The 26,768-nt window shown below is 38.4% G+C and overlaps 1 protein-coding gene across 3 annotated transcripts in view; it reads left to right on the forward strand.

The window, feature by feature from the left end:
* Positions 1–26,768, forward strand: part of LOC100656214 (kinesin-like protein KIF16B) — a 373,573-nt gene that overhangs the window by 297,413 nt on the left and 49,392 nt on the right. For all 3 annotated transcript variants that reach the window (XM_064275760.1, XM_064275759.1, XM_064275761.1), the window contains one exon: positions 21,760–21,843. In XM_064275760.1, the coding sequence (XP_064131830.1) occupies positions 21,760–21,843 (84 nt within the window). The remainder of the gene's footprint in view (positions 1–21,759; positions 21,844–26,768) is intronic.

Genomic DNA, 26,768 nt, shown 5'->3' on the forward strand with positions numbered 1-26,768 from the left:
TCCATTTAGGTTGCCCTGAAGAGTTGCTGCTTTATATCACTAACAAATCAAACTTGGAGGAGAATTGCTTATTTGTGAGTATATTTCTCAGTGACTGCTGTTTTTATAAGGCCTTGGAAACTGCTATTAGCTTTTAGTAGTCAGAAATGCTTCCATCTAGTCAACCATGAGACTTAACAGCAGCCCTTTGATAAGGTTTCATTATTTGCATTTCTCAAAAGCTGGAATGGCTCAGATTTACACCCATAGCCTGCAGGCTGTGTTTCCAGTGCTGCCAGTCCTCATGTCAGTGCATCTGTTCGCAGAAGACAAGTTAGAGCTGCTGTGACCAGTGAGGGTGCCTCACAGAACCCTTCTCTCTAATCTGTAGTACACAGCCAGGCATTGCAGGAGTAAAGAAAAAAATGACTCGTATGTGAAGAATGACAATAAAACGCTTTTATCAGGTATTATAAAAGTTTAGTGTTTACTTTTCGTTAGTAAAGGCTCCACAACTTTATTAATTGTTCACAGTTTTCAGTGATTTATAATCCCATTTTAGCTGCTTAATTGTTATAAAACCATAAAAGATAGGCAAGACTTTGTACTACTCATTTTGATTTCTTTCCTACATTCTAGGACTGTCATTATTTATATGCAAAGGAATAACGATGCCATTTATCAAAACCTATGCTGTCTGTCACCTTCAAGACCACCTGGTCTTAATACAGGATCTGGCTAACCTAAAAAGTGAACTTGGCCAAGAGAGAAAGGCTCCTAATAAGAGCAAATTTTCTATTACATTTAATTTGTTTTCTTGATGGCAGCAGACTGGTTGACCTATCTCATTGTAATGTAATAAATGAGCGCCTGGTGGATTCGAACTGCTGACCTTTGGCTTAGCAGCCATAGTATTTAACCACTACGCCACCAAGCTTTACTGTCTAATACACACATACACACATATAGCTGGCTAGCTCATTTGATAGATGGACAGATGAATGGATACTCAATGCTTCTGTTTCCCAAAACTGGCATCACAAATAATTTCATCAAATGGCCATGCTAGTTTTAAGTAAATGCTAGTTGTCTTACCTTACTCTGTTGATAATTCCTCATGTAGATCTATTTTTCTACATAAAAATGAGGGCTTGTTGGTTGAACATCCAAAATAAAACTAGTAACTGAGAATTTTAGACTTGCACAAGGCACTGAAGAAGGAGAGAGATCTCACTAGAAATCGATAGGCCTAAAAGTTATTGCTTTCATTTTTCTAATGGCTTTTTATTTCAGTCCTTTTGTCTTCAGAATATGTTTTATTTACTGAAACAAAATGAGCTTGTCGTTATGTTTCTCTTATGCCAGAGAAATGTGCTGTTTTAATCCTCATTTGTTTGTTCCCTATGTTTTACTCTGAATAATCAAATTTTATAATTATACAAAGGAGGCTATAGGGCTGTTGTTAAATTTTCTTCCAGTATTCTGTAGACCTGTCATATCTCCCCCACATATCCAAATCATTTGACCTCAGTAATCATTTTTAACTTTAATGTACAATTTTCTCGTAAGAGCTGAAATGTCTTTGCATCATTTCCCACTCCTGCTGTAAGGATAATGGCTGTAGCAGGAAAAGATGCCATTTTAAGGGTTTTTGCATGAATGCCGCATTCCCATTTGTGTCTGTCCTTTTTCTATTCCACAACCTCTTGAAAAGAAACCTGCTTCATTATTATATGGGCTCAATTTTTCCTCTACACATCTGAGCCTTACTTCAAATAAGAAACCTATGAAGGTTTTTACAGAAAGTAAGGTACTCCTCAGAGCCATATAGCCAAGATGATAGGTAAAATGCTTCTATGGTACCTGAAGTGCTACTTCGAGCTCAAGATAGAGATTTTAATCATCAGTACCCAAGTCAGAGAATTTCTTAGCCGAAAGGAAACTTAAAAATCTGAGTTCAGCACCTTCATTGTAACAGATGATGAAACTAGGAACTAGAGGACTTTTCTGTATTGTTCAGGATTACCCAGCAGCTATTTGCCGAGCTGAGACTGAAAGTCCGATTGCCCAGAATTCCGGGTTAAGAAAAGAAAGAAAAAAAAAAAAAGTGTTAATTTAACTGTTCCATTAAGTGTATAAAAAGAGTAATCACATTTTGTTTCTATAAAAATGATACATGCTCATTATAAAAATTTCAAGTAATATAAGAAAACACAAGAAGAAAGCAACCAATTACCCAAAGTCATTCTCTAAATATAATTAATGTTAGCACTTAATGAGTGTTATTTTAATTATCTTGATGAATAGGTACAAAAGAATGAATGTATAGAATGATAAAAACAAAATGAGAGAAAGAATAGGCCGAGAGAATGAAACAATTTTATAATTTTATAACATTGGGCTTATTCTAGATATTTTTAAAATTTTTAAGTACAAACATTAAATTTAATTCTACTTAAATTTAACTGAAGTGTAAGAAACTGAAGTGAAACTGAAAAAAACTACTGAATGTTTCTCTACTACAAGATATATTAATTCTGCTAAATACTTGTAACTTTAAGAAAAAAGTTTATGAAAAACATTAAGGTCACTAGTTTTAAAATAATGTATTTCTATTTTATAAATTATCAATTTACTCTCTTCTAACAGGTATACGACTTGCATACTTCATTTACTCCCACTTCCCAGTTTTTAGGTTATGTTACTATTTTTACATTGTCAAAATATTTAACATTCACATTGTTTTATACGTAAATTATACATAATTCCCTTTAAATTGTGAGTTTGAATCGAGGCAATATTTACTATACCATGCTGTCTTTATATTCCTGAGATCTTTGTATTGTGCTATCTCTTAGTTGATTTTTTTTTTTTACTTAATTTTTTTTTTTTTTTTGGAGCCCTGGTGGCACAGCGGTTAACAGCTCAGGCTGCTAATCAAAAGGTCGTCAGTTCGAATCCACCAGCTGTTCCTTAGAAACTCTATGGGGAAGTTCTGCTGTGTCCTACAGAGCCACTATGAGTTGGAATTAACTTGATGGTGATGGGTTAGTCTATTTTTAAAAGATGCACTTGATGTGTTTTCCCCAAGTCCTTGTCTGCTTGAGAATGTCTATGAACCTTACGTGTGAAAGACGCTTTGGTTAGGTATAAAATTCTCAGGTCACATTATCTTTCACTTGGAAAATTTCATTTTGTGTTGTTATTTTATAAACCCTGTATACTATATGTTATTATTGTTAGGTTCCATCGAGTTGGTTCTGACTCATAGTGATCCTATATACAATAGAATGAAACACTGCCCAGTCCTGCACCATCCTAACGATTGTTGCTATATTTGAGCCCATTGTTGCAGCCACTGTGTCAGTCGATCTCTTTCAGGTTTTTTCTCTTTTTCAGTGACTCTGTACTTTACCAAGCATAATGCTCTTCTCCAAGGACTGGTCCCTGCTGTTAATATGTCCAAAGTTTGTGAGACTAAGTCTTGTCATCCTCCCTTCTAAGGAACATCTGGCTGTACTTCTTCCAAGAGAGATTTGTTTCTGTTCTTCTAGTAGTCCGTGGTATATTCAGTATTCTTTGCCAACACCGTAACCCAAAGGCATCGATTCTCTGGTCTTCCTTCTTCATTGTCCACCTTTCACATACATGAAAAATTGAAAATACCGTGACTTGGATTGGGTGCAACTTAGTCCTCAGGGCGGCACATTTGCTCTTTAACACTTTAAAGAGGTCCTTTGCAGCAGATTTGCCGAAAGCAGTACATTGTTTGATATCTTGACTGCTGCTTGCATGGGCATTGATTGTGGATCCAAGCAAAATGAAATCCTTGACAACTTCAGTCTTTTCTCTCTTTGTCATGATGTTGACTATTTGTCCAGTTTTGAGGATTTTGTTTTCTTAATGTTGAAGTGTAATCCATACTGAAGGGCTGTAGTCTTTCATCAGTTACTGCTTCATCCTTAAGTGCTTCAAATCCTCTTCACTTTCAGCAAGCAAGGTTGTATCATCTGCAGGTTGTTAATGAGTCTTCCTCAGTCCTGATGTCTCATTCTTCTTCATATAGTCCAGCTTCTTGGGTTATTTGCTCAGCGTACAGATCGAATGAGTATGGTACAAGGATACAACCCTGATACACGCCTTTCCTGATTTTAAAACATACAGTATCACCTTGTTCTATTCAAACGTCTATCTCTTAGTCTATGTCATGTTTCCTCATGAGCACAATTAAGTGTTCTAGAATTCTCATTCTTTGCAATATTGTCTGTAATTTGCTATGATCCATATAGTTGAATGGCTTTGCATAGTCAGTAGAACACAGGTAAACATCTCTCTGGTATTCTCTGCTTTCAGCCATGATCCATCTTATACCAGCATCAATATCCCTCATTCCATACCCTCTTATGAATCAGGTCTGACTTTCTGTTCCCTGTCAGTGTACAGCTACAACCATTTTTTAATTATCTTCAGCATAACTTTACTTACATGTGATATTAATAATAATATTTGATAATTTCTGCATTTTTTTTTGATAACTTTTCTTGGGAATGGGCACATATATGTACCTCTTTCAGCCAGTTGACCAGGTCTTCCAAATTTCTTGGCATGGATAAGTGAGTGCTTCCAGTATTGCATCCATTTGTTGAAACATATCAGTTGTTATTATGGTAATTCCTGGAGCCTTGTTTTTTGCCCATACCTTCAGTGTAGCTTAGACTTCTTTCTCCAGTACTATCTGTTCTTGATCATATGCTACCTCCTGGAATGGTTGAACATCCACCAATTTTTTTTTTTTACATTATTTATTGAGCTTTTAGTGAAAGTTTACAATTCAAGTCAGTTTCTCATACAAAAACTTATACATACATTGTTATGTGACCCTAGCTGCTCTCCCTGTAATATGACAGCATACTCCTCCTCGACACCCTGTATTTCCCTTGTCCATTCATCCAACTCCTGTCCCCCTCTGCCTTCTCATCTTGCCTCCAGACAGGAGTTGCCCGTATGGTCTCATTTGTCTCCTAAACTAGAAGAACACTCCTTACCAGTATCATTTTATGTCTTATAGTTCAGCCTAATCTTTGTCTGAAGAGTTGGCTTCAGGAATGGTTTTAGTTTGGGGCTAAGAGTGAGCCTGGAGGCCATGTCCTCTAGGGTCCCACCAGTCTCAGTCAGATCATTAGGTCTAGTCTTTTTACTAGAATTTGAGATTTGCATCCCACTTTTCTCCTGCTCCATCAGGGATTCTCTGTTGTGTTCCCTGTCAGGGCAGTCATTAGTGATAGCTGGACACTATTTAGTTCTTCTGGTCTCAGGCTGATGGAGTCTCTGGCTTATGTGGCCCTTTCTGTCTCTTGGGCTCATATTTTCCTTGTGTCTTTGGTGTTCTTCATTATCCTTTGCTCCAGGTGCATTGAATCTGATACTGTCAGGGTCACCCATGGTGGACAGGTTTCAGCTGAACTTCCAGACTAAGACAGACTAGGAAGAAGAACCCTGAAGTCTAGTTCTGTAAATGATTAGCCAGTGAAAACCGTATGAATAGTGGCGGAATATTGTCTGATATAGTGCTGGAAGATGAGTCCCTTGGGTTGGGAGGCACTCAAAATACAACTGGGGAAGAGCTGCCTCCTCAAAGTAGACTCAACCTTAATGACGTGGATGGAGTCAAGCTTTCAGGACCTTCATTTGCTGATGTGGCATGACTCAAAATGAGAAGAAACAGCTGCAAACATCCATTAATAATCAGAACCTGGAATGTATGAAGTATGAATCTAGGACAATTGGCAATTGTCAGAAATAAAACGGAATGCTTAAAGATTGATATCCTAGGCATTAGTGAGCTGAAATGGACTGGTATTTGTCATTTTGAATCAGACAATCATATGGTGTACTATGCCGAGAATGACAACTTGAAAAGGAATGGCTTTGCATTCATCATCAAAGAACATTTCAAGATCTATCCTAAAGTACAGTGCTGTCAGTGATAGGATAATATCCATATCCTTACAAGAAAGACCAGTTAATACAACTATTATTCAAATTTACACACCAACCAATAAGGCCAAAGATGAAGAAATTGAAGATTTTTACTGACTTCTGCAGTCTGAAATTGATCAACCGTATAATCAGGATACACTGATAATTACTGGTCTTTGCAATGGGAAAGTTGGAAACAAGGAAGAAGGATTGGTAGTTGAAAAATATGGCCTGGGTAATAACGATTGAATTTTGCAAGACATCCGACTTCTTCATTGCAAATATCTTTTTTCACCAACATGAAAGGAGACTCTAGACATGGACCTCACCAGATGGAATATGCAGGAATCAAATCGACTACATCTGTGGAAAGAGACGATGGGAAAGCTCAATATCATCAGTGTCTGTGTATTTCTTCCATATTCTATTGATACTTTCTGTGTCATTCAGTTTTTTGCCCATAGAATCCATCAATATTGCAAATGAAGGCATGAATTTTTCCTTCAGTTTTTTTAGCTTGGGAAATGCTAAGCATGTTTTTCCCTTTTGGTCTTTGCAAATTTCATTGTAATACTTTGTCTTCTCAAGCTACCCTTTTAAGACTTCCATTCAGCTCTTTTACTTCATCCCACTCATTCTCTTTAGCTGCTCTACATTCAAGAACAAGTTTCAGACTCTCTTTTTTTTCTTTAATTTTTTTAAATTGTGCTTTAGGTGAAGGTTTACAGAACAAACCAGCTTTTCATTAAAGGTTAGTGCACATATTGTTTTGTGACATTGGTTACCAATCCTACAACATGTCAACACTCTCCCCTTCTCAACCTTAAGTTCCCTATTACCAGCTTTCCTGTGTCTCCTCCTGCTTTCTAGTCCTTGCCCCTTGCCCCTTGCCCTCAGACTGTCTTCTGATACCCACGTTGGTCTTTTTTTTTTTCTTTATATTTTAAAAAAAAAATTCTTACTCTACTTTAAGTGAAATTTACAAATCAAGTCAGTCTCGCATACAAAAATTTATATACTCCTTGCTATATACTTCTAATAGCTCTCCCCCTAATGAGACAGCACACTCCTTCCCTCCACTCTCTATTTTTGTATCCATTCGGTCAGCTTCTGACCCCCTCTGCCCCCCTCTGCCCTCTCTTCTTCCCTCCAGATGGGAGATGCCCACATAGTCTCATGTGTCTACTTTATCCGAGAAACTCACTCTTCACCACTATCATTTCTATCCCATAGTCCAGTCCAATCCCTGTCTGAAGAGTTGGCTTTGGGAATGGTTCCTGTCTTGGGCTAAGAGAAGGTCTGGGGACCATGACCTCCGGGGTCCTTCTAGTCTCAGTCAGACCATTAAGTCTGGTCTTTTTAAGAGAATTTGGGGCCTCCATCCCACTGCTCTCCTGCTCCCTCACAGGTTCTCTTTTGTGTTCCCTAGCAGGGTTGTCATGGGTTGCAGCCAGGCACCACCTAGTTCTTCTGGTCTCAGGCTGATGTAGTCTCTGGTTTATGTGATCCTTTCTGTCTCTTGGGCTCATAATTACCTTGTGTGTTTGGTGTTCTTCATCCTCCTTTGCTCCAGGTGGGTTGAGACCAATTGATGCATCTTAGATGGCCGCTTGCTAGTGTATAAGACCCCAGACGCCAGTCTACAAAGTGGAATGCAGAATGTTTTCTTAATAGATTTTATTATGCCTGTTGACTTAGTTGTCCCCTGAAACCATGGTCCCCAAACCCCCACTCCTGCTACGCTGGCCTTCGAAGCGTTCAGTTTATTCAGGAAACTTCTTTGTTTTTGGTTTAGTCCAGTTGTGCTGACTTCTTCTGTATTGTGTATTGTATTTCCTTTCACCTAAAATAATTTTTATCTCCTTTTATCTGAAGAGCGAAAACCGCTCTCCCTTACTCCCTCCCCCCCATAACCATTAAATAATATTTTCTTCTCTATTTAAGCTATTTCTCAAATTCTCGTACTACTGGTCTTATACAGTATCTGTCCTTTTACAACTGACTAATTTCACTCAGCAGAATACCTTCCAGATTCCTCCATGTTATGAAATGTTTCATGGATTCATCATTGTTCTTTATCCATTCATAGTATTCCACTGTGTGAATATACCATAATTTATCCATTCATCCATTTATGGGCACCTTGGATGCTTCCATCTTTTTGCTATCATAAACAGTGCTGCAATAAACATGGGTGTGCATATATCTGTTTGTGTAAAGGCTCTTATTTCTCTAGGATATATTCCAAGGAGTGGGATTGCTGGATCCTATGGTAGTTCTAGTTTTTTAAGGAGACGCCAAATCCATTTCCAAACTGGTTGTACCATTTTACATTCCCACCAGCTGTGTATAAGTGTTCCAGTCTCTCTGCAAACTCTCCAACATTTATTATTTTGTGGTTTTTGAATTAATGCCAGCCTTGTTGGAGTGAGGTGGAATCTACTTGTAGTTTTGATTTGCATTTCTGGTGGCGTAGTGGATAAGTGCTATGGCTGCTAACCAAAGGGTCAGCAGTTCGAATATGCCAGGTGCTCCTTGGAAACTCAATGGGGCAGTTCTACTCTGTCCTATAGAGTTGCTATGAGTTGGAATCGACTCGACGGCACTGGGTTTTCTGGGTTTTAATGGCTAATGATTGTGAACATTTCCTTATGTATCTGTTAGCTACCTGAATGTCTTCTTTAGTGAAGTGCCTATTCATATCATTTGCCCATTTTTTAATTGAGTTATTTCTCTATTTGTAGTTGAGTTTTTGCAGTATCATATAGATTTTAGAGATCAGATGCTGATCAGAAGTGTCATAGCTAAAAACTTTTTCCCAGTCTGTAGGTAATCTTTTTACTCTTTTGGTGAAGTCTTTGGATGAGCATAGATGTTTGATTTTTAGGAGCTCCCAGTTATCTAATTTCTCTTCTGCATTGTTACTAATGTTTTATATACTGTTTATGCCATGTATTAGGGCTCCTAGCATCATCCCTGTTTTTTCTTCCATGCTGTTTATCATTTTAGATTTTATATTTTAGGTCATTGATCCTTTTTGAGTTAGTTTTTGTGCATGGTGTGAGGTATGAGTCTTGTTTCATTTTTTTGCAGATGGATGTCCAGTTATGTCAGCATCATTTGTTGAAGAAACTATCCTTTCCCCATTTAACTGACTTTGGGCCTTTGTCCAATATCAACTGCTCATATATGGATGGATTTATGTCTGGATTCTCAATTCTGTTCCATTGGTCTATATATCTGTTGTTGTACCAGTACCAGACTGTTTTGACTACTGTGGTAGTATAATAGGTTCTAGAATCAGTTATGTTTCTTTTTTTTTCAGTAATGCTTTACTTATCTGGGGCCTCTTTCCCTTCCATATGAAGTTGGTGATTTGTTTCTCCATCTCATTAAAAAATGTCATTGGAATTTGGATCAGAATTGCATTCTATCTATAGATCGCTTTTGGTAGAATAGACATTTTTATAACATTAAATCTTCCAATCCATGAGCAAGGTATGTTTTTCTACTTATGTAGCTCTCTTTTGGTTTCTTGCAGTAGTGTCTTGGAGTTTTCTTTGTATAGGTCTTTTACATCTCTGGTGAGATTTATTCCTAAGTATTTTATCTTCTTCGGGGCTACTGTAAATGGCATTGATTTGGTGATTTCCTCCTGGATGTTCTTTTTGTTGGTGTAGAGGAATCGAACTGATTTTTGCATGCTTATCTTCTATCCTGATACTCTTCTGACCTCTTCTATTAGTTTCAGTAGTTTTCTTGAGGATTCATTAGGGCTTTCTGTGTATAAGATCATGTCATCTGCAGTGAGAGATACGTTTACTTCTTCCTTACCAATTTGGATGCCCTTTTATTTCTTTATCTAGCCTAATTGCTCTGGCTAGGACCTCCAGCACAATGTTAAATAAGAGTGGTGATAAAGGGCATCCTTGCCTGATTCCAGATCTCAAGGGGAATGCTTTCAGACTCTCTCCACTTAGGATGATGTTGGCTGTTGCCTTTGTATGAACGCCCTTTATTATGTTGAGGAATTTTCCTTCTATTGCTATTTTGCTGAGAGTTTTTATCATGAATGGGTGTTGAATTTTGTCAAATGCCTTTTCGGCATCAATTGATAAAATCATGTGGTTCCTGTCTTTTATTTATATGATGGATTACATTAATTGTTTTTCTAATGTTGAACCATCCCTGCATACCTGGTATGAATCCCACTTAGTCATGGTGAATTATTTTTTTGATATATTGTTGAATTCTATTGGCTAGAATTTTGTTGAGGAGTTTTGCATCTAAGTTCATGAGGGATATAGGTTTTGTGTGTGTGTGTGTGTGTGTGGAGTCTTTAATATGCTGGCTTCATAGAATGAGTTTGGAAGTATTCCGTCCTTTTCAACGCTCTGAAATACCTTTAGTAGTAGTGGTGTTAACTCTTCTCTGAAAGTTTGGTAGAACTCTGCAGTGAAGCCATCCACGTCAGGGCTTTTGTTGTTGTTGTTGTTGCTGCGAGTTTTTTGATTACCTTATCAATCTCTTCTTTTGTTATGGGTCTATTTAGTTGTTCTACCTCTGTTTGTGTTAGTTTAGTTAGGTAGTTTGTTTCTAGGAATTCATCCTTTTCTTCTAGGTTTTCCAATTTGTTAAAAAAAAAAAAAAAAAACCTAAAATTTTCCATAGTAATCTGATATGATTCTTTTAATGTCAGTTGGGTCTGTTGTGATATCGCCCATCTTATTTCTTATCTGGGTTATTTGCTTCCTCTGCTGTTTTTCTTTTGTCAGTTTGACCAGTGGTTTATCAATTTTGTTAATGTCTTCAAAGAAACAGCTTTTTGGTCTTGTTAACTCTTTTAATTGTTTTTCTGTTTTCTATTTCATGTAATTCTGCTCTAATTTTTAGTATTTGCTTTCCTCTGGTGCCTGAGGGTTTCTTTTGTTGCTCTCTTTCTGTTTGTTCAAGACGTAGGAATAATTCTTTGATTTCAGCCCTCTCTTCTTTTTGTATGTGTGCATTTATTGATATAAATTGACCTCTGAGCACTGTTTTCTCTGTTTCCCAAACGTTCTGATAGGAAGTGTTTTCATTCTCATTGGATTCTATGAATTTCTTTATTCCATCCTTAATGTCTTCTATAACCCAGTCATTTTTGAGCAGGGTATTGTTCAGTTTCCAAGTGTTCAATTTCTTTTTCCTGTTCTTTCTGTTATTAATTTCTCCTTTTATGGCCTTATGGTCAGAGAAGTTGCTTTGTAATATTTTCATGTTTTGGATTCTGCCAAAGCTTGCTTTATGACCTTGTATGTGGTCTATTCTAGACAATGTTCCATGTGCACTAAAAAAGAAAGTATACTTGGCTGCTATTGGACAGAGTGTTCTCTCTATGTCTGTGAGGTCAAGTTGGTTGATCATGGCATTTAGATCTTCCATGTCTTTATTGGGCTTCTTTCTGGAATCCCTGTCCTTCCCACAAGTGTGTTAAAATCTCCTACTATAATTGTGGAGCTGTCTGTCTCACTTTTCAATGCTGTTAGAGTTTGTTCTGTGTCTTCCAGCCCTGTCATTGGGTACATAAATATTTAATATGGTTATATCCTCCTGGTATATTGTCCCTTTAATCATTGTATAGTGTCCTCCCTTATTTTTTGTGGTAGATTTAACTTTAAAGTCTGTTTTGTCAGAAATTAATATTGCCACTCCTGCTCTTTTTTGACTGTTGTTTCCTTGATACATTTTTTTCCATCCTTTGAGTTTTAGTTTGTTTGTGTCTCTAATTCTGAGGTGTGTCTCTTTTAGGAAGCATATAGATGGATCATGTTTTTTATCCATTCTGCCCCCTCTGTCTTTTTATTGGTGCATTTAGTCTGTTTATGTTCAGCGTAATTATGGATAGGTATTTTTTTTTTTTATGAGTTTAGTGCTATCATTTTGATGTCTTTTTGTGTGTTGTTGTTGATTCTTTTTCTCACTTAATTTTTTGTGCTGAGTAGTTTATGTATTGTCTTTTCCTCATTTGTTATTGATTTTGTTTCTGCTGAAATCTCTTTTTTTCTTGTATTTTATTTTGATGAGTAGCATAATCTCCTTAATATTTACCCCTATTTTTCTAAGTGTAAACCTAACTTTTATTTCATTTTATCACCTTGGCTTACTCTCCATATGAAAGACCTGTGAGAACATTTCTTTGTCCCTGTTTATTGTTTTAACGTTGTCTTCTTTTACATAATAACGCCACTGGTTCCCTGTTCTGAGTGTTTTTTTAATCTTGATGTATTTTTTTGATTTCCCTGTCTGGATTGACATTTGATTGCTCTGTCCAATATTCTAGCCTTGAGTTGATATCTGATATTATTGATTTTCTAACCAAAGAACTGCCTTTACTATTTGTTGTAGTTTTGTTTTGGTTTTTATGAATTCCCTAAACTTCTGTTTATCTGGAAATGTCCTAATTTCACCTTCATATTTGAGAGACAGTTTTGCTGGATATATGATTCTTGGCTGGCAATTTTTTTCCATCAGTGCTTTATATAAGTCATCCTATTGCCTTCCTGCCTGCATGGTTTCTGCGAAGTAGTCCGAGCTTATTCTTACTGACTCTCCTTTGCAGGTGACTTTTTGTTTTTCCCTTGCTGCTCTTAAGGTTCTCTCTTTATTTTTGGTCTTGGCAAGTTTGATTATAATATTTCTTGGTGACTTTCTTTTAAGATCTACCTTATGTGGAGTTCAGTGAGCATCTTGCATAGATACCTTCTCATCTTTCACGATATCAGGGAAGTTTTCTGCCAGCAAATCTTCAACAGTTCTGTCTGTATTTTCTGTTATCCCTCCCTGTTCTGGTACTCCAGTCACTTGTAGGTTATTTCTCTTGGTAGAGTCCCACATGACTCTTAAGGTTTCTTCATTTTTTTTTTTTAATTCTTTTTTGTGATTTTTCTTCAGGTATATTGGTGCCAAGTGCTTTATCTTCAATCTCACCAATTCTGCCTTCCACTTGTTCAATTCTGCTCCTCTGGTTTTCTGTTGAGTTGTCTACTTCTGCAATTTTATTGTTAATCTTCTGAATTTCTGATTGCTGTATCTCTATGGATTTCTCCAGCTTATTAAATTTCTCATTATGTTCCTTAATAACCTTTTTAAATCCTTCACCTGTGTGTTCCTTGGCTTGTTCTGCATATTGCCTGATTTTCTTTCTGATGTCTTGAAGTGTTATGTGTATTAATCTCTTTTATTCTGCATCCGGTAATTCCAGGTAGGCACTTTCATCTAAAAGATCCCTTGATTCTTTGTTTTGAGGACTGGTTGAGGCGATCATGGTCTGTTTCTTTATATGACTTAATATTGACTGTTGTCCCTGAGCTATAAGTTATTGTATTAGCTTATTTCATGTTTGTTTACTGTATCATAGCTTCTTGCTTTGTTTTGTTTTGATATGCCCAAATGGGTTGCATGAGTGAGCTATTTTGATTATTTTCGCCTTTGAAGCTCTGACGTCCTGTCTCCAGATGGCTGGAGCTATTATCAGGTATATCAGTCTAGGAGTACATTCACTTGTACGAATTCAGCTTGAGTTTCCAGGTAACTGGTCATCAAGTATGTGGTACAGGCTCTGTCCTACAGTCTTAGAGGGGCGGGGGTGATTGGTGTAGGTATCGGTATCTGGTTGCAGCAGGGGGCCATGCCCTGAACAAGGCAGGGGGCTGAGACCTGTCCCCCAAGTGTCTGTGAGGAAAGTACGTCTCTCTTCCCTAGAGCATATAGGTGGGTGGGCTCTGTAGAGGGACCATGGGCACCCAATGCTTTTGGTTGTCAGGACTGGGAGGTACCAGATATCCTTGGACCCCTATCACGGGTGGCTGGGTGACCTAGTGGATACACCAGTCGTTATGCCCATGATGTCAATAGGTGAGGACCGTGTTTAATAGGCAAAGCGGTGTCAAATATCAAACACTCATCTCTCCACCGCATAGTTGAATCAGTTGCAGTCTGCCAACAAGGGCCTATTCTCCTGAAATAGGCCCACACAGGTTCATGCTGGGGCGAAAGTTATTCAAAGCCCATGGACTGTTTATGCCTGGACAGGAGCCGCTTCTCTCCTATGCTCCCCAGGTTAGTGGAGCTGGCAAATGATCTTTTCTCCTACTTGTGAATTTATTCCTTCCCCATGGCCAGGAGAATGGCTCAGGGAAATCAACAGAGCCTATTTCAGGCCCAGGGAAATCAATGGCCACTGAAGCTGACTTGAGGTCGGGGAGTGCAATAAAACACACAAGTACTTAGCTTTTGTCAAGAGTGCCGTTTTTCACTGGTTCCAGAGGTATGAGTAAGCTGCGTGACTGGGTGCTTCTCCCTGAGGAAGCTGCAGCCAAACGCTACCACCAGCCCACTGCAGCTGCCCCTGGGAATGGTGTCTGAGGGGTCCTGGTGATTCAGGTCTGGTAACTCCACTCTGTTTCTGAACCATCTCTCACTCTCCCTGCTGCTCAGTCCGTTTTCTAACTTTGCCTTTGATGTTCAGGGCTCCTAGCTTTTCATAAATATAATCATTTCACTTGTATTTTAGGGTCTTTGTTGTAAGAGGGATCGCTGGAAACGTTTGGCTAGTCTGCCATCTTGGCCTCGCCCTTCTCCTGTTCTTTTTTTTTCTGTCTTTTCAATGGTCTTTTGCTTTCTTTATATATGTTGTCCTTGATGTCATCCCACAGCTCATCTGGTCTTAAGTCATTAGTGTTCAGTGTGTCAAATCTATTCTAGAAATGATCTCTAAACTCATGTGGGATATACTCAGTGTCATAATTTGACTCTCATGGACTTGTTTTAATTTTCTCAGCTTCTGCTTTGACTCAAATATGAGCAATTGATTGAAATACAACGGTGTCAGTAATAGGGTATTAGCCATACACTCACAAAGAAGACCAGTTAATGTGAGTATTATTCAAATTTACACACTAATCACTAATGCCAAAGATGAAGAAATTGAAGATTTTTACCAACTTCTGTAGTTTGAAATTTATCAAATATTCAATCAAGATACCTTGATAATTACTAGTGACTGGAATGTGAAAGTTGGAAACGAAGAAGAATCAGTAGTTAGGAAATATGGACTTGGTGATAGAAAAGACTTAGGAGATTGCACAATAGAATTTTGCAAGACCAGTGACTTATTCATTGCAAATACCTTTTTTCAACAACATAAATGGTGACTATATATGTGGACCTCGCCGGATGGAATACACAGAATAAAATCAACTACATCTGTGGAAAGAGATGATGGAGAGGCTCAGTATCATCCATCAGAACAAGGCCAGTAGCTGACTGTGGAATAGACCATCTCTTGCTCACATCCAAGTTCAAGTTGAAGTTGAGGCATACTATATGTTAGTCTGTATTTTAATCTTCTTGTGTTATTCTACTTTTGTTGCTGCTATTGGGATACTGTATTTCCTTTCTCAAAGGTTACAAAGGAAATTAAGGAGGTCTTTCCACCAACAGATGTCACTCATTTTTCCTGACATATTTCTCATGAATATCAAATCTACACTATCTGCTAGATTAGAAAAATGAGGCAACAAAAATGAAAATTGGTAAATATAAAATACTTGAGAGGAAATGAAAATGTCCAGATATTACTACTTATTTTAAATTTTCTGCTTAATAGGAGAAATAAAAACAAAAAGATCTTGATTATGTGTGACACATGGGAGAACAAATCAGAATCATACTTTCCTAAACCACTCTCGTATTCTTAAATAATGTGTCAAAAATATTACTTTTCATATAGTAGCAGCAGTTCAATCAAAATGGAAAAGTTTTTTTTTTTTTTGAGCACCTCTTGGTTAGCAGCCGTAGTAGCACTTAACCACTACACCACCAGGGATTCCTTTATATATATATGTGTGTGTATATATATATAATAGGCAGTTTAAATAATTTGTAATTCAGAAATGCAACCTATAGAGTTCTACTTTTACTACTCTGTTTTAAAATAAATGAGACGATAACTTTGTACTCACGGCGAGAAAAAGTTCAGGCCTCTTCTCTATCTTGATTTCTAGCGTTTCGAAGGACTGCTTTAAGAATGAAGCAGCAATTCCTGTCCCACCTGTTGGCCTCATTCCGTTTGCACTGTGGGTCAGTGTTAGGACCCTCTCTTTGTCCATTTTTAAGGGACTCTTTTATTGAGCTGAGGAAGCCCATTAAGTAAAGTAAATGATATATATATATATATATATATATATATATTTAATCTTTCTGGAAACAGGGTGATTTTAGGAGTTTGACTGTGGTATGTTCTATATCAGCGACTATTATTCCCCAAATGAATGGCTTCCTGTTCCCCCTGCCCCACCACCCCACCTCCTTGGCTATTTTGATGCTATAAATTTTTTCCGTAGAAGCTAGTTTTAGTTTTTATTTTTGAGTGCTTTAAGAAAAATATTCTTTCAAAATGGATTGGTTTAGATATAGCCAGTCAACAGTCCATCAGATGAGAATATTTACACGTAGCAGGTAAAGTAGCTGACGGAAATCCACCTTTGCTAGAGCAGGCACTTAAAAATACTGAAGTTGTGTATTCAGGGTTGGACCTGGTGGAATTGTTAATACTCAACAGTTTTTAATTTACAAAATTGGCAACTTCATCTCATTCAATTTAAGAGCTTATAGATAGCAAGGTCTGAACAGCATTGTTAAGATTCTCTAAAGGGCAGAAATAGAGGCAGTTTCCATCCCATCAGGGGAAAGAGATTCACTTATGCTTCAGTTGGAAAGTTGTTTCTGATGTAAGCGTTTATTTTAATGGTGGCAGTATATTTTAAAATAATTTGTTTCATGGCCTTGGCTTTCTACTTGGGTTTGTTCATGTGACCACAGAATTCTCAGTCCCACCAATAGGACATTGTTTTAGTCTCTTAGTGCTGCTATAACAGAGGAACCCTGGTGGTGCAGTGGTTAAGAGCTCAGCTGCTAACCCAAAGGTCGGCAGTTCAAATGTACCAGCTGCTCCCTGGGAACTCTGTGGGGCAGTTCTGCTCTGTCCTTTAGGTTCGCTATGAGTTGGCATCGACTCAAAGGCAACGGGTTTGGTTTGGTTTGGTTTGCTAGAGCAGAAATGCCATAACAAGTAGAAATTTGTTTTTTCACAGTTTAGGAGGCTAAAAGTCTGAATTTATGGCTCTGCTTCTAGGGGAAGGCTCTCTCTGTCCACCATGAGGGAAGACGCTTGTCACAGTTTCTCTGACATTCTCCTGGTGTTCTTTGGCAATCTCCATGTGGCATCTATCTTTCTCCATTTGTCCTACTTGCTTCTGTGCCTGATAGGCTCCTTTGTTATCTCCAAAATCATTGACTTAAGATATACTCTACACCGATAGGATTTTCTTTGTTATGTTAATGAAGTCCTGTTTCCAAATAGCTTTGTATCCATCTGTGTAAGGGTTAGGATTCCAGCATACATTTTTGGGGGACACAGTTCAGTCCATAACAGACATGGACCTAGTAGCTTGCATTTCTATCATGAATCACATTGAAACTTCTGTTTCTGATTCTTTTCAACGCCCCCCCCCCCACTTATTTTTGACTATGTCTAAAGATTAGCAGCATTATTCTTATTTTTCTATTTAGAGAACAGTAAGGTGATGAGTAGCCCTGGTGGCACAGTGATCAGTGATTTGAACTTACCAACAGCTCGATAGGCTCCCTGGCAGTCTCTTCCCATAAAGATTTCAGCCTAGGAAACCCTATGGGGCTGTTCTGCTCTGTCATGTAGGGTCGCTATGCGTAGGAATGAACTCAACAGCACACAAGAAGGTGATGGGGGAGTGGCCACTGGTTCAGTGGTAGAATTCTGGCCTTCCATGTGGGTGACCTAGGTTCAGTTTCTGGCCATTGTACCTGAAGACCAGCTACCATCCGTCTGTCTGTGGAGGACCGTGTGGTGCTATGATGCTGAAAAGGTTTCATGGGAGCTTCCAGACTAAGACAGTCAAGGAAGAAAGGTCTGGTGATCTACTTCTGAAAAATCTGCCAGTGAAAACCCTGTGAATCACAGTGGCTCAATTCCATTAGTTCTTGGGGTCACCATGAGTCAGGGGTTTGACTCAATGGGAGCTAACACCAACAAGATGATGAGGAGCTAATTTTACATGTCCTAGAATGGACCTCTGAGGAGCCCACCTTCAGACCCATTTCCCTTTCCTGTCATTTCCCACTGCTGTTGCTGACCACTTTGTTTTCCTGTTCCATTGCTGCGGAACAGATCCTCCGTGGGGTTCAATCGACAGCTCTTCCTCAAACTGTTGATCTGCTCTGCCTGGCAACCATGCATTCATATTTCTGGTTTAATATATGCAAGGAGGAGTTACTGTCTTTAATCTTGAATCCTGGACCCCCAAAGGCTTCACAAGGGCTTTCACTAGCAGTACGTGTGCCTCCTTGGAAGCCACTCTCCATACGCTACAGACTTCCTTTTACATCCTTGTCATGAAAAAAGTAGAGCCAGTCTTGATTTCCTCACCTTGACTCTGTTACCCCATGCCTTTGAACTTTTCTAAGTCACTTAACTTTGGACGTACATTTTTTTATCTTTGAAGTTAGGCAGTCAAGTATCATAGTCTTATGATTCTATGCCTGAAAGTCATTTAAGGTTGTCCTTTTCCCCCTAAGGAATCCTGGTGGTGCAGTGGTTAAGAGCTCAGCTCCTAACCAAAAGGTCAGCAGTTTGAATCGACCAGCTGCTCCTTGGAAATGCTATGGTGTAGTTCTACTCTGTCCTGTATGGTTGCTATGCCTTAGACAGACTCGACAGCAACGGGTTTTGGTTTTTCTCCCTAAAATCTGAACAGCAGTATTGTACGTAATTTAGATGCAGTTGTTTCACAGGCTGGATATTATTAGCATAAAACATTAGCCTCAGTCTGGGAAGGGAGGACTACACCTGACTCTAAGAAAATTGAATGTTTGTTCCCTGCCTGATTCAGCTGCCTGAAATCTCTTTAGTGTACCATTTCTGATTTAGCATGCGAGTGTGACTATAAAATTCCCCTGGCAAAAACTGTATCACTTTATCAGCCACATAAGAAAACAACAAAACAGCCAACTGCGAAAGCATGCTTGCCAAGTTTTCAACATCACTGCATTGAGAGGAGACACATTTGTATGAAATGAAATCTAGGCTGGGTAAAGCCCAGAAGATAGTCTCTGGTGTACCTGTCTTCACTAAGCTGCAACATAGAGGGAGTGTGTTTATGCCAGTGAGGCCACGATTCTAGAAATCCCTTTCCTCCATGAAGCCAAGTAATCAGTCCAGTGCGTGGGAAGAGGACACAAGGGAATGTAGGCGTGCTACTATCTTGGTAATTACAAGATCTCTAACAACTAGTAATAATAGCTACCACCACTACTTCAGTAATTCTTCACCAGTTACGTATCATCACCTACATTTTTTCAGGGAAGAATACTCAGGCTCAGAGAAACGCAAGTAGCTAGCTAGTTGGTGGTCAAGCACAGGATGAAACCAGCCCTCTCGTACTCCAGTGCCCATGCGCTACCACTTTACCTTGAAGTGGGTTTTAGGTTGAATGTCAGTAACAGAATTGGCACATTGCCGAGGAAAGAAGCAAAAGAAAATCCATCCCTTGGTGCCTCTCCTCACCCTACCCACCCCCCAAGGTTTCTCTGCTTCGATAGAAAAAGCACTGGAGTGCACAAGGAACAAACATCTGCCCTGACTTCAGTTACCTTTGAAAAAGGACTACACAGTCATCAAGACACTTCAAGAGAATGAAAAGACAACCTACAAAGTAACAGAAAATATGTAAAATGCATATATTAATAAATTTCTCTAAATAAGAAAAGTCAGCAAACACCTAATAAAAATGGGCAAAAAAGTCAGACACTTCACAAAAAGTGACTATTCAAATGGTAAGTGAACACGTGAAAAAGTGCCCAACACCATCTAGAGACCCTATAGGACAGAGTAGAACTGTCCCATAGGGTTTCCAAGGAGTAGCTGTGGATTCAAACTGCTGATCTTTTGATTAACAGCCAGTCTGTTAACCACTGCGCCACCAGGGCTCCCATTAGGTATTAGAGAAATTCAAGTTTCCACATAGGAAACCATTACATATCCACCACAGTTGCTAAAATGAAAAAGACCATGATAGCAAGTGTTGGTAAAGATCTTGAGTAACTGGACCTCTCAAACACTGCTGGTGGGAGTGTTCAGTTAGTGAAACTCGTTTGGAAAACTGTTCAATAGTTTTGACTAAAGGTGAATACATGCATACCGTATGACCCAGCATTTCTGTTTCTAAGAGTATGGCCAACAGAAATGTGAATGTATATTCATCAGAAAGCCTATAGAAGAGCTGTTGATAGCAGAGAATTCTTAATAGCCAAAACTGGAAATTAACCAAAAGCCCAGTAACAGGAATGGGTAAATAAATTGTGGAATGTCCACACAATGGAATACTGTAGAGCAATGAGAATAAGTGAACTGTTGCTACACGTGATAACCCAGATGGATCTCGCAAACATGATGCTGAGCACAAGAAGGTAGACACAAAAAGTTGCTATTGTATGTTGCCATTTACATGATGTTCAAACCCAGGAAAAGCTATGCTGTTAAAAGGCTGTCTAGTGATCACTTTTGTTGGAGGATCAGTGACCAGAAGGAGCACTCGGGGGTGCTCCTGGAGTGCTGGCAAGGTTCTCTTTCTTGATCTTGGTGGCAGTTCACACATGTATTCATATTTTGAAAATTCATCAGATCTTTCATTTGTGATATATGCATTTTATTCTGTATGTGTATTATACTTTAATACTAAGTTTTTAAAGTACCATTATGAACAGGTACTAATTTTTAGTTTTTGACTCTTAGTGCAACAGTGTAAACTTAAACTGAGTGATCTGCATATATAAATATATGTATATATGAAAAAGAATTATGTGGCATATTGTGACCTATAGTGTGAGAAATGTTCATTTTTTCTTAATAATACTTCATTGGGTTCTCAATTTGTCTGAACCCGACAGAGTGAGGAAGGAGGGAAGCAGTGAATTCTGTCGGCATCAGCAATTATTGCTGCTTAGCACTCATTCAACCAGAGCAACACTGGCTGTTAGGTTTTCACGAGATTGGAGCTCTTTCTTGCCTGGGAGTCTGTATGAAAGCAGATCTTATTATTATGATTTTTATACTTTCAAGAAGAGAAGCATAAGGAAAATGACTCTGGCGTTCCAAGACCTGGCTGAAACAAATTATGAACCTTCACTTTCTAGGAAACATGGTAAAACAATTCAAAGATAAATCCTCTTTCGCATGGGCAGTCTTCGTTTGCAGTAGTACCTGAAAAAAGGCAGTATGGAATGAAGAACCTCAGCAGTGGTCTGAGAACTATTTTACACAATGTGCAGGTAATATGTAGGTTGTATTTTCAAATTCTCCTCTCAACACAAAAATCACTGAATTCCAGTATATGAAGGGTACTGAAAGAAGAATGAACTTGTGTTGCAGAAAATATAAATTGGGAAGCACCATCTGACACAGAGTCTGTTGTGTTGTCTGAGACAGAATATTTAGAATCAGATCTGTCCTTGCCTAGAGTTCACATCATCCTGCCTTCACATTTGACCAACTGTGGAATCTGTTCACGGTCAGCCAGTGTTTGGTAGCAAAGCAAGATCCACCATCTTTAAAACATCCAGTCTCATCCTCTTCTTACCCTACAAGAGAGAATCTAAATAATAGATGAGTAATAACCCAAAGACCGTAGATGCAATATTAATGCAGGTCTTTTAAAATATGTGTTTCAGCTTGCTGCCCTCGAATTCCCACCAAAGAAGCTATTTGGGAACAAGGATGAACGGGTGATTGCTGAGAGGCGAAGTCACTTAGAGGTAACAGAATCAAGCTTTCCTTTTCTGGTGTGTGTAGAAAACTTTGCCACGGTTGACCAGTAAGAATGATGCCTGTTACACACAGTTACTTCTGTTCATGGATGTGAAGGTGCTGCTTCCTTTTAACACAGGGGGTGGCAGCAGTCGGTTAGAACGTGATGATACCGGTTTATGTAAAACATAAGCCCTTATCCCCCTTCTGGTGAGTGGAATCCTTTTCTGGTTTTTGAGGAGATGCGTTTATTCTGAGGGTTAGGAAGCAGGTCGTGGATGAGAACTAAATATTCACACACAGATGCTGTGAGTGCAGGAGGAGGGAACAGCGCTGGCTGCAAAAACTTAGAGTTAATTAACGGAAGAGTTAAAGTAGTGCATCGTGTTACTTTTTCAAGATCGTTGGAAGCAAAAAGATGTATACCTTATTTTAGTCACGGTTAGCTTCTTCTGACTTATTTTTAACTTCGTTTTTTTCATGTTCTGAGCCAGCTACAAGTAGAACTCTGGTTTACCGTAAGTGTTGTTTTTCTGACTGCCTCACTGTCAGTGCACGTTATTGCCTGCTTTGTCTAGTTTGCATTTCTTCTCAGGATAGAGTCACTTACTTGGTTGGAATCTGATGCTTCGGAGGCTACGTCCATGTGCTGAGGCCTTGCACACACCAGTGGGTTTTCTTTGACACTAGTGGGAAGGATGGGTGCAGGGTCACAGGTCCTTCTCCGTCATTGGCCGCTCTCTTGACATTTTAAGCCACTGAGGCAGACATAAGGACAAAAGCATAAATAATTTATTACCATCTTTTGTCAGCAAGCTCAGAGCCCCTTTGCTCTTTGTTTACGAGGGATGATAATAAGATCTTTTAGGAGTGAAATCAAGTAAGAGAAGGCCTGAGAGAGCCCTTTCTGAATTGTGAGGTGCTACTTTTTTTTTTTTTTACTTAAACATTAGATATTATTCTTGTTCTTAGTGACAGCCAGTTTGAAATGGCTGCCCATGGAATCCACTTAATGTCAATGGACCAAGGATTAGGGAAATGTCAAAGGCTGGAGGTCCCAGTGAAAGCAGAAGGGGAGAAGTGGGGGAAATGGAGAAACGGAAGACTAGGAGATTGTAGCCCGTGAGGGGAATTTTAGAGGTTTGAGATCTTTAATATAGAACCCATCGGAGGAAGAACAAGTCTCAGGGTGTGACCATGCTTACAGGCATTTGAGCTAAACTATAGAACTACAGTTTCGAAGAGGTCTTAGAACTTTTAAGACTGAGCTTTGGATGAATCATTGCAGGCTCCTCAAAATCACCCTGTGATGCCATGACCCTATTACACAACTGAAGAATTTACCTTCAAAGAAAAGATTATCTTGGTGAGCCAGCTTAATTAAATTCCCTTACAGCTTTGATTGTGTCATACAAAATAAAGATAGAACTAGTGAGGGTTTTCTTTACCTAACCCTTACCTGCCTCGGTTATCTAGACTTATCATTAATGGAAACATGGAGAATGAATATAAAAACAAGTTTATAAACCAACAAATTATTAATAGATTGTTGACATCCCTAGCTACATAGAGCTCTGATTATATTTGCATGATGCCTAGTTGTGCTGTAACACATTGGGTATTCTGTGTGCTGGGCCCTTGTGAGCATCTGGGACCCTTGTCTTCCAACTTCCAGTGTCAGAGTAAAGTTCAGGGAACCCTTTCATTCTTGATACTTTCAGATGGAGGCCACGTTCGTTCTTTCAGCCTCTCCTACTTGGTCACATAGTTGTTCTACTAAGCCATACACTGTTGAGGAGTAAAATTTTATTTGGATGTCTCTACCTATACAAAGATTCCTTCTGTCACCTTGATTGTTGTTCACTTGTGGCATTATGGAAATGGGCACTTAACATTTTAAATTAAATGCATATCAACTGATGTTGACTGTTAAATCTTAGACATTATATTTTTTTCAAGGAGCGAGAACAATTTAGCATCACTTTAATGGAAAATTCGACTGCGATTGTTGGTTTAATTTCTTATGACTATGGGGACTTTTTTTGATCCCCTAACATCAGAAGTCAGTGCTTGATTTAGTATAATTTTCTTGTGAAAATTAATATAATTGTTTTTCCTGAGCTTTGTTTTTGATATAATTTTACAACCATTTATTTAATTCCTAATAATGGTGGAGACAGTGCTAGGTGTGGTATAGAATATGAAGATAAGGCATTGCTTTCCCTCCTAGAGCATGTGTTTAAATTTCTATATGAAATTTTACCTAGAGGTATAATATAAATAAGCACATACAGGAAGTTGGATTCCACTAGGACAAATCCGTATTACCAGATACACCTAGTGTTTGTTCAATTATCTGATGGATTTTAAAATCTAGAATTGCCACTTCATAAACCTCTAATACAGCAGCATAAAACAGTGTTTTAAGCAAGAATTTAGTAATGTTTCAGTCTTCCTTGACTATTAAAATATTTCTAAGATTCGAACCTTATGTTTGAGTCAATCAGTAAAAAGTGTAAAAAGTTCTCATATTACAACATAGACGCTGTGTTGGGACTTTTCAAGTTATGTAAGTTAAATATGTTAATTATTTGTAAAAATGGTAGATAATAACAGAAATGTCTAACTGAATGAGATGTCTTCGAGATGAATTTTCTTACTCTGAAGACAAATGTTATTTGTCCGTGTATGATGGTGGTGGTGCTGGCAGTGCTGACGGTGTGGGGGCCGGGGCTGGTAGCATTTACCATATTGTACCATAAAAGATAGGCACGAATAAGAGCACGAGGATGGTAAAAGGAGGAGTATAAATGACTTTGGCCTCCAGGGCTGATTCTTATTAATAAACTTGTATAGGCTCCATCCCTACAAAGTTCCCAGGCCAAATCTTGACTTATAACTGGAACCAGTATTTTCAGAGTCTGGCTTGTTAATTGGTCTTTGTATCTCATACTGGAACTCTCCTTGCCATTTTTTACTCAAAAAGAGTCACAGAATCTTTGAAGGTTTCTAACGTAGGGGGCTGTGAGTCAGAATCAACTTGACGGAAATGGGTAATGCAGCTGAATCCCCTGTGTAACTGTGTTCCTGGCCTGGCTTGACACAGCTCCATTTAACTCTCCATGCTGAGAGGCAGACCCTTACGTCAAGTAGCCAGAGGATTATGGTGACAACTCTCACCACGCATGATGTGTTTCCCAGGCTCTGTACATCACTTCTGAAACTCTGACCACCTCAGGAAATAGATGCTAGCAGATAAACAGTGGAGGCAACAGGAAAAGACATTGGCTTTGCCTGGCGAGTTGTTTTGGAGCAAAAAAGGCGCTTTCTTTGCTGTATTTGAAACCAGGTACCATTACTATTATGTTGAACCATAAGAAACTGTCGTTGTTGTAGGTCAAAAATGGTGGAATATTGGCAGTTTCTTACTACTGTTGCTATCTCATGTTGACTAGGTGTTTACTAAATGCCATTATGCACAAAATGCTTAATAAGTCATTTATTCCTCACAACTGGCTTGTAAGATGAGTTCTGTTATTGTCTCCATGTTAAAAAAAAAAAAAAATTTTTTTTTTTTTTGTTACGCACGAGAAAATTGAGTCTCAGGGAAGGTCACTAATAAGTGGCAAAGCCTCAATTTTCAGACTAAATTATCTTTCAAAACAAGCTCCTTTTCTTACTCAGGACACTCTTAGTTTTAAGATGGAGTTGGGGTCTTCCTGTAAAGAAATGTCATTTCTTTAAAGAAACGTCATCTCTCAGCACCATCACCACAACGTTAACTAAGATCCGTCGCCTAATTCTTTATTTGTAAATACCCGTTATTCATTCAGCAGTTACTGAGCAGCCGCCCCAGAACTGAGGAAACTAGTTAGCAGCACAGAGGCCCTGTCCTCACCTCTTAACTGACTATGGCCTTTCATTAGAATCTTACCTTTCTTTGTTTAAGGAAGGATGTTAATTTTGATGGTTGTGATTATGATTGTTGATTTAAATATTTACTTAATTAGTTATCAAAGGTTCTGAATCTCCGTTGGTTATGGCTTTGTTTGTTGAAGATATAATATGCCACGTTGTTTGTATGCAGAGCTTTATTTTGAGAATACATAAAATTCACCAAAGTATAGAAAGGGCCGCCTATCTGAATTATTAAAGAATGTTGTTGTGCACCATCAAGTCGATTCCAACTCACGACAACCCTGTAGGACAGGGCAGAACTGCTCCATAGTGTTTCCTAGGCTGTAATCTTTGCTGGAGCAGAGCTCCAGGTCTTTTTTCCTGTGGAGCGGCTGGTGGGTTCGAACCACTGACCTTTCGTTTAGCAGCCAAGTGCTTAACAGTTGCACCACCAGAGCTCCTTACTAAAGAATGTAAATTTAGACTATCTTTAAAGAGACTTTTATGACTTTAAATATTGTACGTAAGTACTATACGTATGTATGCATATTATATAAATATTTATATATAGTTCTGTATATATACACACGCACACACACGTATACCCAATGGATGTTAAAATAAGGTCTAATAAGTAAAATGTGGTGAAGTAATTATTAGCAATAGGCCTTAAACATCCCAAGTTGAACCACATGGCTCTAGAATATAGTGCTTCTCAAATTAAAGGACCAGTTATTTACACTATATCACTTATCAGTACTTTTATAAAATAAATGTATGTTAATTACTAGAAAAAATCAAATGAGCAGGACATACAAAATACAAGTGCAATTCTTTTTTATTGTTACGTGTAGATTCAACAGACATAAAATTACTCTGTTAAATTTTGCAATTAAAGCGTTTATAACACGGACCATACTTGGAGTCCCACTGTTCTAGAATGTCTAGAAAACCTCACTTTCACTTCTTGTAAGGCTCCTGTCGCTTTCCTGCTTGTATTACAAGGCGTCTGGTTATGCCTTAAATATTCCCTTTT

The sequence above is a fragment of the Loxodonta africana genome, chromosome 24 (genome assembly GCF_030014295.1).
Source record: "Loxodonta africana isolate mLoxAfr1 chromosome 24, mLoxAfr1.hap2, whole genome shotgun sequence".
Taxonomy (NCBI): domain Eukaryota; kingdom Metazoa; phylum Chordata; class Mammalia; order Proboscidea; family Elephantidae; genus Loxodonta; species Loxodonta africana.